This window comes from Carettochelys insculpta, chromosome 3 (genome assembly GCF_033958435.1).
Source record: "Carettochelys insculpta isolate YL-2023 chromosome 3, ASM3395843v1, whole genome shotgun sequence".
Lineage (NCBI taxonomy): Eukaryota > Metazoa > Chordata > Testudines > Carettochelyidae > Carettochelys > Carettochelys insculpta.
Genome location: NC_134139.1, coordinates 4,515,054 through 4,534,980, shown reverse-complemented (window position 1 = coordinate 4,534,980; position 19,927 = coordinate 4,515,054). Strand labels below are relative to the sequence as shown.

General features: G+C 42.7%; 1 protein-coding gene across 1 annotated transcript in view; it reads left to right on the top strand.

Annotated features, from left to right (window-relative positions):
* SOS1 (SOS Ras/Rac guanine nucleotide exchange factor 1) overlaps window positions 1–19,927 on the top strand; it is a 90,267-nt gene that overhangs the window by 8,052 nt on the left and 62,288 nt on the right. The window contains exons 2-5 of the mRNA XM_074989287.1: window positions 7,059–7,184; window positions 10,904–11,035; window positions 17,474–17,638; window positions 18,420–18,629. Of these exons, the coding sequence (XP_074845388.1) occupies window positions 7,059–7,184; window positions 10,904–11,035; window positions 17,474–17,638; window positions 18,420–18,629 (633 nt within the window). The remainder of the gene's footprint in view (window positions 1–7,058; window positions 7,185–10,903; window positions 11,036–17,473; window positions 17,639–18,419; window positions 18,630–19,927) is intronic.

Here is a 19,927-nt window from a genome sequence, read left to right as displayed (position 1 = left end):
ATGAAATCTGATCTTTTATGTTGTTTTATTGTATATTACACAGACTTCCTGGAAGAGACCAGTGTTTCTCAAACTGGGGTCCCTGTTTCAAAAGGGAGTTGCAAGGGAGTGCCGTAAAATTATTTTCGGGGATTGGTGGTATTTCTGCCGTTTTTTCTGGGTTTCCTTCAGAGCAGGGCAGCTGGAGAGAGGCAGCTATTGGCCATACACCCAGCTCTGAAGCAACAGTGAAGAATTAAGCGTGGCAATACTGTACCATACCATCCTTACTTCCTGTGTTGGTGCCTTCAGAGGTGGGTGGCTAGAGAGTGGCTGCTGCTGACTGAGGACCAAGCTCTGCAGGCAGCAATACAGAAGTAAAGGTGGCAATAGCATACTATGCCATCCTTATTTCTGTGTTGCTGCTGGCAGTGGCTTTGCCTTCAGGAGTGGGCTTCCAACCAGCAGCCACGACTCTTCAGCTATTAAGCTCTGAAAGCAGTGGCACTGCCTGCAGCAGTGCAGAAGAAAGAGAGCAGCAGTACTATACATACACCCCCCCTAAAATCCATTCTTTGCCTCCCACTCTCATTTTCCCCTCATTTTTGTGTCAGGATTACAACATTTTGAAATTTCAGAGTGGTAAGCATGATTTTTTTTTTTAAATCCTATGACCGTGAAATTGACCAAAATGGACCATAAATTTGGTAAGGCCTGAACTCTGAGTAGTTGAGTAGCCTTTGGGGGAAGTCTGACTCACAGACAATCTCTTGTTGTTTCATAGCAATTTCTTATTAAAAGGGTAATTTATAGTACAGAAGGTTTCTATGCTTTTGTCTCCCCTGCCCATAATATTTCCCCATCAAACCATTATAAAAACTGCAAATTGTCACTTTCCAGTTCAGCTTCTTTACTCTTTCGGTTGTCAGTGCATAGTCCAATCTTTCTATTTCAGGTAAACTAACATCTCTTTTTGTGATTTGGCAAAGATCCAGAAGCCACTCCTTTCAGTTATTATTGAAAATAATTTGATATTCACAAATGTAGATTCTTTACTTTGGCAGCTGGGGATTGTTTTGTATCCAAGTAAATGAAGAAAGGAAGCCAGATTTCTACATATTTGACATCTCCACTGAAGAAATAAATGAAAATCTTTCCATTACAACTATTTCCGCAATTTTATAAATCAGTGCTGTGGGGGGCAGTGGAGGTATGTTCTTTGAGAGCTCTACTGCAAGCATTCTGGTTATGTGATGACTCATTCCTGAGTTACCACTGAGCCTGCCCATTTCTCAGTTAACACCTGAGCCTGCTTAAGCCATTCCTGAGCCAAAGATGAGTCATGAGAGGCAATTACCAGCAAGTCTTGTGATTGGTCCTCCTTGAGCCAGCCAAGGTTCAGCCAGTGCACAAGCAAGAACCGATGTGATTCCTCAGAACCCGATATACCTGCCTTGGAAAGTAATCTCTCCAGTCTGTTGAGCAGCCTTCAGTCATTGCCTGACCACAAGCACTCCCGTTGCTTATTAGCTCTGACAGATTGTCCATGTCTCTGCAATTCTACTTCTCTCCAGCCTTTGCCTGTTGTTGGGCCACCTGAACCCTTTCTACTCCAGCCTCTGTGTGTTTTCATGCAAGACAGTGTCGTCTTCTGCCTCATGCATCTGCCCTGTAATTCTGACAGTTTGAGCAGATTCCTCTCTTTGTACTCAGTCCAGCAGCCAAGATCCCCAGATCATCCATTACTGAGATGTCAGTTTGTTCTGTGCCTTCACAGCCGAGTTGCTCAGCTGCAGTTGAAGAATGCCTTTGTCCATTTACAGATCTCAGCAGCCCTGGTACTTCCAGCGTAGCTAACAGCAGTATCGCTAGAATGAGGCCTAAGGGTACTGCTGCCAGGGAGACTTATCAAATTAGTTAAGCTGTGTCGACACTATAGACCTTACAGCAGCACAGCTGTACTGTTGCAGCTGTTCCACTGTAAGATCTCCAGTGTAACCACTCTATGCCAATGGGAGAAAGCTCTCTTGTCAGCATAAACCACCCCCAATAGGCGATGGTAGGTATGTCAGCCAGCGAGTGTGTCTGGCCAGTATAGTGCTGTATGCACCTGCACTTCGTTGGTGAAATTTATGTCAGGGGTGATTTTTTTTCACACCTCTGTCAAGAAAAATTTTACAAACAGAAGTGCAAGCACATAGCCTAACTGGTGAGTCCTGAGAGTGGGGCCTCACTTCTCCTAGGTCAAGCAAGCCCAGTCCTTGTCAAAATAGCTGTGTTCATTTGTTCCTTTTCACTCAGATTACCGGAACCATACTAGTACTGCAGAGGTCTCCTGCAGTTTTTAAAATAAGGTCATTGGTCCAGCTCACTATATGCTTCCTGGAATAAGGCAACAGACTCTCACTCCCACCAGGGACTAGACTGGGATGGGCAAAAGCAGCATCGGAGACTGTATCCTGCCTCCTAAGCATTTCTCTCCAGTTCAGCCAGCTGATAGCCAGCAGAACAATTTCAGCTGCCCCTCCCCCACCACGTTCCATCGGCAGCAGTGCTGCTGCTAGGATTCTCTTGCTAGCTATGCAGGCGGGGGTGGGGTATGGAGAGGAGAGGGCAGCACTGAAGTCAAGATGTTCCCCTGTTCCATCTCAACAGAACAGGGACTGGGGAGAGGGGGAGACATAGCAGAGATGCTTCAGTCTGAAGCATTAATTGGTAAGTGACTCACTTAGGAGCTCAGAGCATGGGAGGGAGAGACAACAGAGCTGCACAGATTTCCCTTGAAGAGACAGAAGGTGGCTTCATTCTCTCCCACTCATGCATCTGAGGAAGCTGGTCTTTGCCCGCGAAAGCTTTATGCTCCAAAATATCTGTTAATCTATAAGGTGCCACAGGACTTCTTGCTGTTCTCAAAGATACAGACTAACATGATTACTTCTCTCAGAAACTTACACAGCAGCAGTTATTTAAAAAAAAAAGATACTATTTGGACAGGTTATCTGCCTAGTCAAGGAATGTGTCCGTTAACTGCCCCTTATCCTTGTAGAAATAGTCACTTATGGTATGATTCCATGGTTTGAGCTTGCTGACACCTTCTATTGCGTGTAATACTGTTGTTGGTAGATTTATTTTCATAGAATCATGGAATTATAGGGCTGGAAGGGACCTCAGGAGGTCGTCTAGTGCAGTCCCCTGCTTCAAGCAGGATCAACCTGCACTAAGTCATCCCAGACAGGACCTTGTCAAGGTGGGACTTAAAAACTTCAAGGAATGGAGAATCTACCACCTCTCTAGGCAACGCATTCCAGTGCTTCACCACCCTCCTGGTGAAATAGTTTTTCCTAATAGCCAACTTACACCTCTCCCTCTTTAACTTCAGCCCATTACTCCTTGTTCTGCTATATGACACAACTGAGAACAGTTTCTCACCCTCATCTTTATAGCTCCCCTTCAGGAAGTTGAAAGCTGCTATTAAATCACCCCTAAGTGTTCTCTTCTGTAAACTAAACAAGCCCAAATCTCTCAGCCTCTCCTCATAGGTCTTGTGCTCCAGCCCCTTAATAATTTTTGTGGCCCTTCGCTGAACCTGCTCCAGCAAATCCACATCCTTTTTATACTGGGGGGGGCGCAAAACTGGGCACAGTATTCCTGATGTGGCTTCACCTGTGCAGAATAGAGGGGAACAACCACTTCTCTAGATCTGCTTGAAATACTCGTCCTAATGCACCCTAATATGCTGTTAGCCTCTTGGCTACAAGGGCACACTGTTTACTCATATTCAGCCTTTCATTCACCATAACCCCATGGTCTCTTTCCGCTGTACTGCTGCTTAGCCAGTCAGTCCCCAGCCTATAACAATGCACCCCAGGTGCAGGACTCTGTACTTCTCCTTTTTGAGCTGCATCAGATTTCTTTTGGCCCAGTCCTCCAATTTATCCAGGTCACTCTGGGTTCCATCTCTACCCTCCAACGTATCTACCTCTTCCCCTAGCTTTGTGTCATCCACAAACTTGCTGAGGGTGCAATCCAGTCCCTCATCCAGGTCTTTAATAAAGATGTTGAACAACACCAGCCCCAGAACCGAGCCTTGCAGCACTCCACTTGAAACTGACCGCCATTCAGATATTGAGCCATTGACCACCACCTGTTGGGCCCAACTGTCAAGCCAGCTTTCTGTGCATCTTAGGCTATGTCTACACTAGCCAAAAACTTAGAAATGGCCATTTCAAAGTTTACTAATGAAGCACTGAAATACATATTCAGTGCTTCACTAGCATGTGGGCGGCCGCAGCACTTCGAAATTGACGTGGCTCGCCGACACACAGCTCGTCCAAACAGGGCTCCTTTTCGAAAGGACCCCAGCTACTTCGAAGTCCCCTTATTCCTATGATCAGATAGGAATAAGGGGACTTTGAAGTAGGCGGGGTGCTTTCGAAAAGGAGCCCCGTTTGGACGAGCCGTGCGCCGGCGAGCCGCGTCAATTTCAAAGTGCTGCAGCTGCCTGCATGCTAATGAAGCGCTGAATATGTATTTCAGCGCTTCATTAGTAAACTTCAAAATGGCCATTTGCAGGGCCATTTCGAAGTTTTTGGCTAGTATAAACACACCCTTATAGTCCAAGGATTCAATCCATATTTCCTTGATTTATGGGCAAGAATGTTGTGGGAGACTATATCAAAAGCTTTGCTGAAGTCAATGTATAGCACATCCACTGACTTCCCTATGTCCACAGAGCCTGTTACTTTGTCATAGAAGCTAATCAGAATGCTTGCTTTTTTCTCTTTTTTTTTTTTTTTTTTTTTTAAACCCCAGTAAGAATTCAGCTCAATCCCATCTGTATCTTGCATTTGAAATCCAGGACTTGTCTGCCTGCAAGTCTAAAGAACTAACTTGACTGTGAAACTTCACGATTTAGTTTAGCACTCTCTGAAGCCTTTGTGAAAGGCTTAAGCAGTTATTTTTTATAGTCTCATCAAGATAAACATTTCAGAACGAAGAAGTTCTACCATCATTTCAGGGTGGTGTCAAGTGTTCAGATAAATAATCTGTGTTACTAGAGTGTGATGTTAGATTATGTGTTGACTCAGTAAACTGAACGTTAATTTCATCTTCTGAGTTCACATGTATATTAAAATGTGTAGATGTTATCTTTCTGATTCAGAAAATAGAGGGAACAAGTAGGAGGTCTTCTATTTTGGATGTGGTTTTGACCAGGAATGAATTTGTTGAGAAGGTGAAGGTGATTGGGAACTTGGGGAGAAAGTGATAGGGATCTGATAAAATTCAGGATCCTATGGTAAGGTGAACATGGGAACAGCAAAACATGGACACTGGATTTGCAAAAGACTGGTTTCAGCCAACTCAGAGAAATAGTAGGCAAGAGCCCACAGAAAGGCCAATTATAAAGAAAATGAGCCACAGGCATTTCTTAAAAGACATAATACAGTAAATCCCTGCCTTACATCTTGGTTGTGTCCCAGGTTGTGTAAGTCAAATTTCATGCAAGTGGGCAGAGCAGCGTTGGTCAGTTTCCTGGCTCCTGGTACTAGCAGGGAGCAGCAAACCAGGCAACAACCTGGCTCCCAGCTCCCCTTCTTGCAGGAGCTGGGAAACTGTCCAGCACTTCTGTGCTGGTCAGTTTCCCAGCTTCCTGTAAGTGGAGGGGAGCCAGGAGTCACCTGGTTCCCAGCTCCCCACCCCTCACGATTTGGCTCATGTTAATCCAAGTAATGTGTGAGTCAAAATTGTGTAAATAAAGGTTTTAACTATATTAGATCAGTGCTCAGCAACCTTTATCACTTCTTGGCACATTGCAGCACTGGTTATAATTTCATGGCACACCCAATATATATAACCCAATCCTTTCCCCAACCCCCCGCTCTAGCGCAATGCCCTCCCCATCCCCTAAAGCCAGGCACCCCAGTACTCTGCTTAAACCCAATCCAATCCCATCCCCTCCCTCAGAGCCAGGCATCACCCAGCCCCTCCCTGCTCTAATTCGTTGCTGGCAACTCACCAGAGCAGCCGCCACTGCCACACACTTCTCCCACCAAAGAATGGAGGGAGCATGTGCAGAGCAGCTCTCTGCATTCCCTGCGCTCAGCTCTCTGATGCATACTAAGTGCCGCTTTGTGGCACACTCGTGTGCCACAGCACAGCAGTTTCAGATCACTGTACTAAAGGTTCAACATCAAGCTGTTCCGATGGGCTGGGTCTACATGGAGGAGTATTGCCAGCAGCTTCATGCTAATGAGCAGTCTTGCAATTGCAAATGACTACTCATTAGCATAATTGCCTGACTGATTAGCATAGCCGCACAAAATCTCACTGGCAGCAGAAGAAGCTACCAGCAGTAAACAGGCTGTGTAGACGTGCTTCTCTCAGCAAAAACCCCCTCTCTTGCCAGTCCCTTATGCCATAAGGCCAAATATTTTTATTTTGGAGGTTGGTTCAGAATAATCAAGTATTCAGAACAGTGCTACTGGCACTTGAGAGAGTTTAACTTCCTTCAGACAACAATAAAGGAAATTTACTTTTGGTAAAAGCCACACCCTTTTGGGAAATTTGATTAAATTTTAAGCTTCAAGACAATTAAGTTTTCTAAGAAAGAGGGAACTATAGAACCACAAGTACCTATACCTTGAAATTATTTTGCTATTTGCATTAGGGTAGCTTATGCTACATTAAGTATAGTATTCTTACAGCCCGTTCCAGCCTAAACAGTTTAGTCTTCAAGCAACAGATGGAGAGAGAAGAAATATACATTTTTGTTTTGTTTTGTTTTAAATATGCATAGCTGTTTCACTGCTAAGACAGTGTCTTGTAGACATTAAAGCAGAACTAAATCAACATTAAATTTTGCAAAAATGTGTTCGTTTCAGTACGGTAGGTTAGATTTGGCACAAATTGGAGTAGTTCCATAGACTTATATGACATAAAATTCTGGCTCTCTAGTAGGTTTTAAGTCTGTGGTGTCAAGCTCCTGAAATTCTTTTGAATTGTGTTAATTGTTTTGAAAATAAAGCCCATACTCATGGGTAGAAGTGTGGAAGGCTAAATATATTTTCTGTTCAATGTAGGTTCAGGTGCAGGTCCATCCTAAACTTTCCTCGGCTGAAGATGCTTTACAGTATGTTGAGGAGTTAATTCTGCAGTTGTTGAATATGCTGTGCCAAGCCCAGCCAAGAAGCTTTCTGGATGTAGAGGTACAGAGAGTGTTTATCTGGTCTGTATTTTGCAGCTTTAATTTTGGTTGCTGTGAATGAATAGTCTAATAAATTAGAACTTTAAAATGTCATCAGAAATAAATGTCGTAGTCTTGTTGGTCACAGGATATTAGAGCAATACAGTGGGTGAGGCAACATCTTGTATTGGACCATCTATTAGTGCGACAAGTTTTCTTGTTTACTGTGCCCTTCTAGTGAGAAATACAGTAGCATGTCAGAGTTACAAACACCTTGAAAGTGCAGATGTTCAGAATTCTGAAATGTTTTATGACATGTTGTTCAGAGTTATGTTCTTTCAAAATTTTACAACTGAATTTTGACTTAATAGTTACTGCTTTGAAACTTTACTATGCAGAGAGAAATGCTACTTTTAACTATCTTAAATGAAAGAAGCACAGAAACTCTTTCCTTACATTGTCAACTCTTTATTAAACTTACTTCTTTTTTCAGTAGTTTACATTTAACATCGTGGTGTACAGTGTTTGTGGGTGGGATGGATTCTTTGCTGCCTTCTTTGTGTATTCCTAGTTCAAAATGAGGTGGATTTATAGACTGGTAAGATTGTAACATTAGTATTCATAACTCTGAGTATCCACTGTATGTAGTATGATGGAAGTGAAGTGCATGGAAGAAGTATGGTACTAATGTGTGTATCAGTGGCTAACCAGAAACATAGGAGCATAAGAATGGCCATAATGGGTCAGACCAAAGGTCCATCTAGCTCAGTAGCATGTCTGCTGACAGTGCCCAATACGAGGTGCCCCAGAGGGAGTGAACCAAACAGGTAATGATCTCGCTCCTGCCATCCATCTCCAGCTTCTGACAAACGGAGGCTAGGGATACCATTCCTTACCCATCCTGGCTAATAGCCATTAAAGGACCTAACCTCCATGAATTTATGTTGCTCTCTTTTAAACCCTTTTATAGTCCCAGCCTCGTCTCACAAGGAGTTCCACAGGACCAAAAGCAGGTTTCATATCCCAGGTCCTCCGTAACATTTCCAGTATTTTAATATCTAGTGTCAGATTTGTGCACTGGAATCATTCTATATGTTGTGTAGTATATATGAATAAAATGTATACATACTCTACTATATATAGCACATATTATCACAGTTCTGGAGATACCCACACTTCAGACCCTGTCATGGCCCCATTGAGAGAATCTCATTTAAAGTCTCAGTCCTCTCACTGTCAGCTTTCTCTGGGCTGAGTCCTGTGGCAATCTCAGCAGGTCTGTTAGTTCAGCGCCCTGTTCTCCCATGAGCAGTCACAGAGTTAACAAGTGGTTATTTATTCATAAGAAATTCATTATAGAGAAAACATGTCTTACAAACAATAAACAACTTTTGTCCAGGGTTTGGCTTACTAGGCAATCACCCACCTTCAACAGACACTGCCCAGCTTACACTAATACAGTTTTTTCAGGGTCTGTCTCTCTCAGCCCAAGAACTGACATGCAATTGTAAGCAGGATAGGCTGTCCCTTCTCCCAAATTAGGGTGGCCATGATCTTTAAAACGTTTCCAATTTTTTGTCTTTCATGCCTCTTGAGCTAGGTCATAACAGTGTATGATTCCACAGTCTTGTCACCCCCATTAGGGGTTTGTATTAATTACCCCCAACTATGTTCAGTTCCTGTTGGAATCACTATTGCGCTCACCCACTGAGCCATGAATACCATCACTAGCTCTACCAGAAATATATCATGACATTTCTAAAGCTGATACAGTACCAGTAGCCTTTGAATAGCCTCTGTGTGCAGCCACAAGAAGATGCTGCACTCTGAACTTGGAATAGAACTCAGGATTTCTGACTGAAGATTCTTCTCTTGTCAGCAATTAGCTGTGAACCCCATTGTCAAAATGTGTCTTATCCCTTGCTCAAAAGGCTAACGTACATAGAGACTGACTTGCTGAAATTTCTGTGTTTTAGTTTACTGTGGTAAAAACCTAGGAATTTATACACACAAATTCTGCATTAAAAGGACTTTAAGATTGCAAAGACAACCTTGCAAGTTTGGAAACGGCAGAATTAAGCTTCCCTGTGCAATTTTAATTTGGCTCACATGTTGTGTATGTATTATACTAATCTTCAATTAAATGATCACAGACTGTTTTTTCCCACAGGACTCCTGTCTTGCTTAGTGCACAGCATGGACTGAGCTCACTGAAAGAACAGCTACTCAGTATTTTATTGTAACCTTTTATTATGCAGCATGTGGCTTTGTGTCTCAGTCACAGCACACTATTCAAACCCTGCTTTGAAGATAGTTATTAAGTTCTGTGTTGCCTCTTCTGTGGCACTCCTCTGTAGCATCTGAGTGCTTCATAAAGGTTAATAAACTCCACAGCACACCTGTGATATAAGGGCATTGTTATCCCCATATTACAGATGGGGAGGTAAGGCGCAGCACAGAGATATAAATGTGACATGTCCACTGGCTAGAGGCATGGCAACCATATCTCCCTGTCCCAAATACAGGATAGGGAGATATGAGGGGGAGGGGCAGCTCCTCCTTGCTCCAGCAAGCCCCAGGGTGCTAGGAAGGAGGCGGCAGCTGCCGTCGCTTCTGTCCTCCCCAGCCCTGGGGAAACGGCAGCCTCCGGCACTCCCTGCCCTGCCTGGAGCCCCAGGGAAACGTCAGCTTCTGGCACTCCTGCCCCACCCTCCCCCTGAACTCCAGGGAAGTGGCACGGATGCATCAGCCTAGTGCTCTCCGGCCGGCAGCTGCTGGCGAAAAAGGTTAGCGGGTGGGGGGCCCAAACATGGGACAATTAGTCCATTTTGGTAAATAAGTAGGGGCGCCTTTTTTGGCGTCCCAGATACAGGACCGTCCCACCAAATATGGAATGGATGGTCACCCTAGTTATTGATACCTAATTTGAGATGCCTAAGGCCTGGTTTCTGTGAGATTTCTAGACTCATTTCTAATATTTTTATACCATTATTTGTTCAAAGCTAAGCTGTCATTCATTTCTGTTTTTGTTATGCGTATTCAGTATTTATGCAAATCAGATCCCAAAATGAACACCTAAAATATGAAGAACTCTGTCAGTGGCTGCTTATAAAAAGTTTTGTTAAGTAATTTGCATAGCATCCTCTAGAAACACTGACAGAAACAGAATCCAGTTCTCCATGGTATCACTCAGCTGTCTAAACTACCATCCTCTTCTTCCTGCATCCTTTACTCCATTTACTACTACTTATTCCAACTTCTTCAACAAGGGAGACAGAGGTCCTATGCACAGTTAACACATCTCTGGTTATTCTCTCAGTCTCAACCATCTTGTGCATTAAGGCAAAAATCCAGTGGGGGAACAATATATGAGCATGTAATCAAATGTAGTATTAATTCAGCCCTCTTTTTAGATATAAGGTTGCACAGGCAACCTTAATTCTGTTATTTCCTAATTGATGAGCGCTTGACTTTGCAACCTTAACGTTTGTTGAGAGTAGTTTTTTTTGTATGCAATATATATTTAGCATACAACATGTAGGGTATGTGTCTGTGTACAGTTTCTAGTATACCTTTAGTTTCTATCTGTACATTAAAACGTGGTTGCATCAAAATGAATGATTCCCTTTAAGGAGGTGCTTTCAATTTCTAACAGTGGAGTATCTGTCTAAACAAGAATACTGTTTGCTGAATACAATCTGATTACGCATTGAGCTCTTAGTGCTTGTTTTGTCTCCTAAGGATCGCGTTCAAAAAAGTTTTCCCCATCCTATTGATAAGTGGGCAATAGCCGATGCCCAGTCTGCAATTGAAAAAAAGAAACGAAGAAATCCATTGTCTCTCCCAGTAGAAAAAATTCATCCTTTATTAAAAGTAAGCATTCAAGTCATAATTACCTTGCTACTTAAAATTAGGCAAATTTGTCTTGTACAAAATTATATACAGTAATTTTAAGGTTGTCGTTTTCATTTGTTGACTGTACGTTGCCTGCCATGCAGCTCAAAAGGAGTAAAGCAAATCTTATAAAGCATCTGGATTTTAGTGTATGTGGTGAATCATCATTGTAATATTTTTATTTCAGTTAATTGTGTGCTTGTTTATTCCAGTTAAGACTCTGATTATACTTCCCAGAAGTTCTTTTTGTTCTTCTTTGATCAATTCTACATGTACATTCCACAGCAAATTTTTCCCTCAATGATATCAGTCTTGGCGGCTAGAACTGCTGGCATCGGTGTAAAGGGCCTATCCAACCCTGAACTCCCTCAGTTCCTCCTTACCTTTTGTGACAGTTGCTGAAATAGCTCTTCCTTCTTCAACTACCCATAAGAGGACAGAGAGTACTAAATTTTATTGTAAATAATTTAATGTTGTTACAGTTTAGTGGTTGGGTAATTAATATTTATCCTGCCTGAGGTTTCAATTGATTCCTGACTTCAAGGGGTGCCTTGATAACCAGGCTTCAAGCCCTGCGTTTCCTGAAATAGGGCTATTCCCGTGAGCTACCTGCAGTCAAGTTGCTTTAAGTGCCTTGGGGATGATTGCCAAATTAACATGGACATTAAGAAAGCTGGTGAAGCCAGGCTAAAGGTTTTTTTTTTCACTGTGCAGCAACCTTCAGAACTCTAGCTAAGCCAGGTTGGTCAAATTCATCACCAACAGTCTTGGCATTAGTAAGGAGTGCACCTTCTACTGTGTCTGTATCCTGACACTGTTCACCATCCTGGTGCTAAAGAGGAGGACCAAGAAGCAGATTGCTAAAAGGGGAGATCCCTGGCGCTGAAATATGCATAGGCATGGAATAAGAATAGAATGTCGTCTAAGTCTAAGCACTCCTCTATGTTAATACTACAGAAGACTTTACCACTGATGCTATTTTGTCCGGAGCTTCTTCCACATCTGAGACATGTAATGTATTGATACTTTCTTAGTATCAACCATGCCAGAGGCATTTGCAGCTTCCAGGGGCATCCTAAGATTTTATGGGGCAGTGGAACATTTCAGCCGGCTCCGCCGCTGCAGACCACAGTCATACCCCTCCTCCCACCACCACCAAAAATATTTTCCGGGGCTTGCTGCCCATTGCAGACACCTGTTGCTTTTTGCAAAATCTTTGATATTTCATTTACAAAATCTTTTTCCTAACCTTTTCTATCCCCTTACTTCATGCTTTGATCCCCTAAAAACACAGGGAACAGTGGGTGGAGGGCCAGTTGAGATTCCTTTCTGCATTATAATTTCAGTGTATGAGATTTCACTGCCGTCCAGTGTTGGCAATCTCTGTGTAGTGAAAAGGGAAGACAAAAACCTTCTTTCCTAGCCTTTTCTATCCTCTTTCTTCTAACTTTGCACCACTTCATGCAGGGAAGAGTGGGTGGAGGGCCAGTTGAGAACACAGACTGTGCACAGAAGCTGTATAATGAACTGGGAAGCCAAATACCCTCCCCTCAGCAGCTCTCTTTTTCCAAAAACTTTACCATCAAGTCTTTCTTCAAGATTTTTATTGTCCCTTGTGTTATTTTCAAGGATCAAATGCAGTCACGGGAGAGGGGGACAGTCAGTGGATGGCCAGTTGAGAAGACACACACTTGCTGATTTTTATGAAATCCTTTATAATTCAGTTACTGAAGAAAGAAATTTCTGTGAACTTGGCCATCTTTGTTGATGCCCTACTTTTCCTTCCTGCTGACCAGAAAAATGGACATTTGCTTAACATGGGAGGGGAATGAGGACAATGCAATGTGGGAAGATGGTGTCAAAGACCAGCAAACATGCCCAGAATGCTACGGGGATGAGGGAACTGTGGGATAGGTTCCCACAATGCACTGATGCTACAGTCAATGTTTGCCAATTGAGTGTGGCAACAATAAGTTGACTTTGTGATGAGCATGTGGGGAGGTGAGGGTAGTCAAAATCGAATTTATAAATTCCAGTTACAAAATCTATATTAATTCAATTTTATCTTGTAGTGTAGACGCAGCCTCAGATCCCTTTCTGCAGTACTCCATCCTAGGGCATCCCTTCCCATTTTGTATGTGTGAAACTGATTGTTCCTCCCTAAGTGCAGTACTTTGCATTTGGCCTTATTGAACTTCATCCTGTTTTCCTCAGACCATTTCTCCAGTTTTTCCAGATCATTTTGTGTTCTGACCTTGTCCTCCAAAGCACTGGCAACCTCTCCCAGCTTGGTATCATGTGCAAACTTGATAAGCATACTCTCTATGCCATTTCTTAAGTCACTGATGAAGATGTTGAGCAGAACTGGCCCCAGAACTGATCCCTGTAGAGCCCCACTTGTTATTCCCTCCCAGTATGACTGAACCATTATCCAACTAGTTACATACCCACCTGGTGGTAGCCCCATCTGGGTTGCATTTCCCTAGTTTACTGATAAGAAGGTCATGCGATACTGTATCAAATGCCTTACTAAACTCCAGGTGTACCACATCCACTGCTTCCCAAGGCTTGTTATCCTATGAAAAAGAGCTATCGGATTGGTTTGTCATGATTTGTTCTTGACAAATCCATGCTTACTGTTACCTATCACCTTATTATCTTTCAGGTGTTTGCAGATGGATTCCTTAATTATTTGCTCCATCATCTTTCCTGGTACTAAAGTTAATCTGACTGGTCTGTAATTTCTTCAGTTGTTTTTATTTCCCTTTTTATAGGTATACACTATATTTGCCCTTTTCCAATCTTCTGGAATCTCTCCTGACTTTCATGACTTTTCAAAGATGATAACTAGTGGCTCAGATCAGCTCCTCTGTCGGCTTCTTTAGTATTTTTGGATGTAGTTTATCAGGTCCTAGTAACTTGAAGACATCTAACTTTTCTAAGAGATTTTTAATTTTTGTTTCCCTATTTTAACTTCTTGGCCTACCCCATTTCCACTAGCATTCACTATGTTAGCCATCCAGTCTCCATCATGCTTCTTGGTGAAAACGAAAACAAAGAAATCGTTAAGTACTTCTGCCATTTCCATGTTTTCTATTATTGTTTCTACCTTTTCATTGAGCTATGGGCCTACCCTGCTTTTGGTCTTCCTCTTGCTTCTTGTAGAATGTTTTCTTGTTTTCCTTTATGTCTTGAGCTAGGTTGAGCTCATTTTGTGCTTTTTGCCTTTTTAATTTTGCCCCAACATTCCTGTGTTGCTTATATTCCTCCTTTGTATTTTTACCTAGTTTCCACTTGTTATACAATTTTTTTGATTTTTTTAGGTCATTCAGGCTCTTCTGGTTAAGCCAGGCTGGTCTCTTGCCACATTTCCTATCCCTTTGAAAAATTGCCAACTGTCTTCAACTGTTTTTCCTCATAGTCGTGCTTTCAATGGGACCTTACCTACCAGCTCTCTGAGTTTACTGAAGTCTACCTTTCTGTAATCCACTGTTTTTATTTTGCTGTTCTCCCTTCTACTACTCCTTAGAATAATGAACTCTATTATTTCTTGATCATGTTCACCCAAGCTGCCTGCCACTTCCAAATTCTCAGCTAGTTCCTCCCTCTTTGTTAAAATCAAATCTAAAAACAGCTCCCCCCCCCGAAGCCTTCTGCACCTTCTGAAATAAAAAAAAACAAACAAAACATACCCAGTACATTCCAAGAACTTGTTGAATAATCTGTACCTTGCCGTGTTCTTTTCCCAAGAGATGGTTGAACATTTGAAGTCCCCCCATCACCACAAAGTTCTGTGCTTTGGATAATTTTGTTCGTTGTTTTTAGAAAGCCTCATGCACCTCTTCTTCCTGCTTAGGTGGTCTTTAGTAGACTCTTACCTGCTCTACTTTTTACCTCTTTCAAGCTTACCCAGAGACTCTCAAGTCTGTCTCTTATGCCCATCTCAGCCTCAGTCCAAGTATACACATTTTTAATACATAAAGCAACATCTCTTCCCTTTTTCCTCTCCCTGTCTTTCCTGACCATACTGTACCCTCCTATTCCAATCTTGTGTATTGTCACACCGTCTCTGTAATATCATCTAAAACATACTTGTGTTTATTTACTAGTATTTCAAGTTCTTCTGCTTCTTCTCCATACTTCCTGCATTTGTATACCTACAACTTAATAGACTGACACTAAGTCCCATAGATTAAAATTTTAGAGATTATTCAACAACATCTTAAAGTCCCTTTGGTTGTACACCTCAGCCACTTCCAGGAAGCACTTCAGGCCACAGCAAACTTTCTGGTATTCTATTCCAGCTGTATGACAAGACATGCAGAGAAAAAATAAAGGTTATAGACCTAGACCACCTCTTCCTTTATCTCTGCATTAATGCTTGCCCCACCTAGACATCAAGGGGTTTGTAAGCAGACATTTTGGTGGGACACTCAAGGACATAAAACCAGCTCCAAGGATTCCAGACCCCGGTCTTCATTTGTTTGCAAACCACCTTTCCTATTTCCTCAGTACTTGATTTCATATGATTATGGACTGTTGGGTACTGAGCACCTTCCAGTTTATTTCTACCCCTGTATCATATCCTCCCTCCATCTCTGTCCCTCTTTAAGGACACTTACTCACAAATGGCTTCTGGTTCAGGAGGTTCAATCTACTCTACTGGGCCTGTAAGTGGCAAATCCAATTTCCTTCCTGTTGCACCCCAGTTTGATCTCTCAGGACCACAGTTGGCTGTTACACTCACATCTTCAGTCTCTTCAGTTAATGGCTTGAAAACTCTGTGGTTAAATCCCAGAGACGAGGCTTGCTCAGAGTACATTCAGCAGATCTGGCTACGTAGCAGAATGCCCTCCACCAGGTCCATCTGCCTGTCAAAATTGAAACAGTATTTTGTTTGTGTTTATCACACTGATGCATTCATCCAAACACCGTATATTTGTCTGTCTGCTGCATCAGAAACAGCCAGTCATAGCGTTTTCTTCTATCCAGTTCCACCTGGCAGCAATATTAGCTTTCCACCCTTATGTTATTAGGAAAAAATGATAATTAGATTCCTTTAAAGATCTGGACAAATTATACCCTCTAAATTATACAGGAGCCCATTTGTCATTTGGACTTGAATTTAGTTTTGTCTAAATTTATAGGACCACCATTTGAGCCTTTAGCAGCACCTTTGTGGAAGTTGGTTTTCCTAATTGCTATCGCTTGTGCCAGAAGGGTCTCTGAACTGTGCCCTCCCATAAAACGCATGTATTTGTACCCCATCAATATTTTCTCTCTCTGAGGTAGTTTCATATCAGTCAGTTTACTTCATTGTATTTTACCTTAAACCAGGGGTGAGCAAACTTTTTACATCAGCCCCCCCCCCTTTAGTCCTTGCAGTTAGTTGGGCACCCCCAACCTATCTAATAAAATACAAAACAAAGAAAGTTCTGTTATGTTCATATGAAAGAAAAAACATACCTTTTCGCATCTACCAGTCTGTGTGAGGCAGCCACGTAAACTGCAATGGGAGAGAGTATATTCACTGTGCAGGTCAGCTGGGCCTCTTTACTGGTGCCAGCAGAGGGTGATCAAACCACTCCAAATGGGTACCACTGAGGAGAAAAACTTCTCTTGCTGTGCATGAAGTGCTTGCACATCAAGAATGGAATGGACATGTGTAGTGCGTCTTGAAAGCTTAGTAATGCTGGTTTTTGGGAAAAAAGAAAAACCTAACTGCTTATTTGCCAAAAATTGCAATGTTTTTATTCTAGCTAGAGATGTAATAGGGTATCCAGTTACATGACTAATAGATAAGCATTTGCTTATTGATTAGTGCTACCCGTCGCTCACAGGTCCCCTGCCACCAAGTAAATGGAGAATGGTTGACTGTCTCTAACGCTGCGTGCTCCAGGAACAGACCAGTTTCCATGTTGCCACTCTGCACTTAAAAGGCTGAGCCGGCATACAGGGCGCAGAGCAGCAGGGGTGAGGTAGAGGGGACAGAAGCTAAGCTAGACTGTGTGCAGGCTCAGCCTTTTAAATGCAGAACAGTGGAAGAGAGGAGGAGCAGTTAATCAGATAACCAGCAGAAATTTGGCAGTTACTTGGTTACCATTTTACTTGATCTTTAACATTCCCAGTTCTAGCTAAGTAATAAAGATAATTATGTCAAGTTACGAAAGCTTGGTAGAGTTATCAACATTTCAAAGTCAGTATGAACCACACAGTGTTGTGTGATACCACTGTTCTTCCTATTGTATGTAGTGAGAGAATTATTTTAGTATTGCCTGTAATGATGCTGGATGGGTACTGACTTTTTAATGACTGTTGCACTAAATATCTAATACCAACGGGTTAATCAAAAATACATAAATTAGTTATTCATCTGGTTGTATAACACATTTAATCGTGCACTTTTTTAACTTTTAGGAAGTTCTGGGTTATAAAATTGACCACCAAGTATCTGTTTACATAGTAGCAGTATTAGAATATATTTCTGCAGATATCTTAAAGCTGGTTGGGAATTACGTACGAAATATAAGACATTATGAAATTACGAAACAAGATATTAAAGTGGCAATGTGTGCTGATAAGGTAGGTGGCATATTTCATACTTGTCTAATGAATGGAAGAAAAATGTTGCAGTGTTTAACTTTTTGACCAGCTCTTGAATGGCATCTATATATCTCCATTTTGAGAGTTAGCTCTTATTCTGAGATGTGGCCCATATACCATCCAAGCCTTATCAGTTAATGCTAAGACATCATAAGGCTGTCAACAGCTCCCTGTTCTCTGTTGGAGATGTCAGCCATTGTGCATTATTCCCTCAAGAATCTTCACGCTGTTTGTAGTCTGCCCTTTTATGTAATGTAATATAATGCTTAACTTGTTTCCATAAGCATCTGAAATATGATCAGTTTCAAATAACATAAACTGTATTTCCTCTTTATGCTTCCTCCCTACTACCCCCACCCCCAAATGGAGAACAGACAAATGAACCAAATTGCATATCTCCAAGCATTTGTCCACTTGGATCCCACTTGTAGTTGCATGTGCTTGATGTGCATGAACCTGGTGCCCCATTCTGTATGGGATATAAAGCATAGAAAAGACCAAACTGTCAGTCAGTTCTTTCCTGTAGCTTTGAGTTATAGTTAGTATAAAGCATAGTTTTTTAATTACTTTCTCGTAATTCAATTTCCTTTTTACCAAATATGTTCAACCAATCTCAAGACAATATATGTAGCCTCCTATTAATTGTATTCAGCTTGATCTTTATAGCAACAACTTGTTCCCCCTCACCCAGTAACATTTTTATCTAATTTTTATATATATTTAAGGAAACCAATAACTTGCTCCAATTTCATTTACACAGGTTTTGATGGATATGTTCCATCAAGATGTAGAAGATATAAGTGCACTAACTTTATCTGATGAAGAACCCTCCACCTCAGGGGAACAAACCTATTATGATCTAGTCAAGTCGTTTATGGCAGAGGTTCGACAATACATAAGGGAACTAAATCTCATTATAAAAGTTTTTAGAGAGCCTTTTGTCTCCAACTCTAAATTGTTTTCAGCTCATGTAAGTATTACATAGATGTTACAACTGATACATATCAAGTCTACTTTTATGTCAGTGTAGGCAAGTATTTCTGGGACCTGACTTTTGTCCAGGGTAACATTCCTATAGTATAGAAAGAACTGTTGGAAAACCATCAGTTTCTCAACATTTGTCGCTCTAGCTAGAACTAGCAGTGATGAAACAAAATACCTACAGTAACACAGTGGTTCCCAAACTTTTCAGCATCACACCCCCATTTTGATATTTGAGAAACCCTTATGTCCCACAACCTCTTCATTACCATCGTCCAACCTCCTTTAAACAAAAAGTTCGATTTGTAATTTAAAACAAACACGAAAATTAAAAATAAGTCTAAGTAATTGTTTTTGGCCTCTTGTGGGTTCCTGGTGCAGCCCCAGCTGGCCAGCTGCCTGAGCCCCGTGTCAGCCGCCAGAGCTGCCCTCACCAGCTGCCACCTACTTGAGGCCTGTGCTGCCAGAGCCACCCGCCTGCCTTCCAGCTGTTGGGGCCAGCTGCCCACCCACCAGACATGGGGCCCCATGCTGCTAGAGCCAGTTGCCCCCCACTCTTGTCTCATCCTCCTCCCCAACCCCTCCCTGTGGGCCACATGCCTGCACTTCTGGGGCCAACCACCCGCCCAAGCCCCATGCTGCCAGGATCACCCACCCGCCCACTAGCCCGAGCTGCCCAAGCCCCATGCTGCTGGGGCTAGCTGCCCAAGCCCTGCAGAGCTGGGGCCAGCTGCCCGTCTGCCAGCTGCCCAAGCCACGTACTGCCAGGGCCAGCTGCCCACCTGCCAGGCCAAGGCACCTGAGCCCTGTGATGCTGGGGCCAGCCATCCAAGCCCCACAAGCTGGCCACCCAAGCCCCCGTTCCCGCTTCTTTCTCACTCCTCCCACAAAGCCAGGCACCGCTAGCCCCCCCCCTCCCCCCCTTACCCCATCCTCCTCCCCCAACCTTCCCCAATCCACACTCACTCACCCTTGCAGGAGGCAGCTAGCTCCTTGTGGGTCTTTGCCAGCTGCCTGCTTTTTATAGCATCTGCACTAGGTTGCCCATGTAAAATGGCAGGGGCTCAGAGCCGAACACAAAGGCTGGATCTTCCTTTGGGTGGGGCAAATGATGGTGGGGGGGCTGGGTTGCCTCATCCCCCCCAAATTTCTTCATGCCCCCCCATTTTGGGAAACCATGCAGTAAGAGATTTTCTTATTTTGGTGCTGTACCTCACTCTGTAAAGGCATCTTTTCTCCCTCCCAGCCCAGGAGTCTAGTACCCAGAATACGAACCTGTAGATCAGG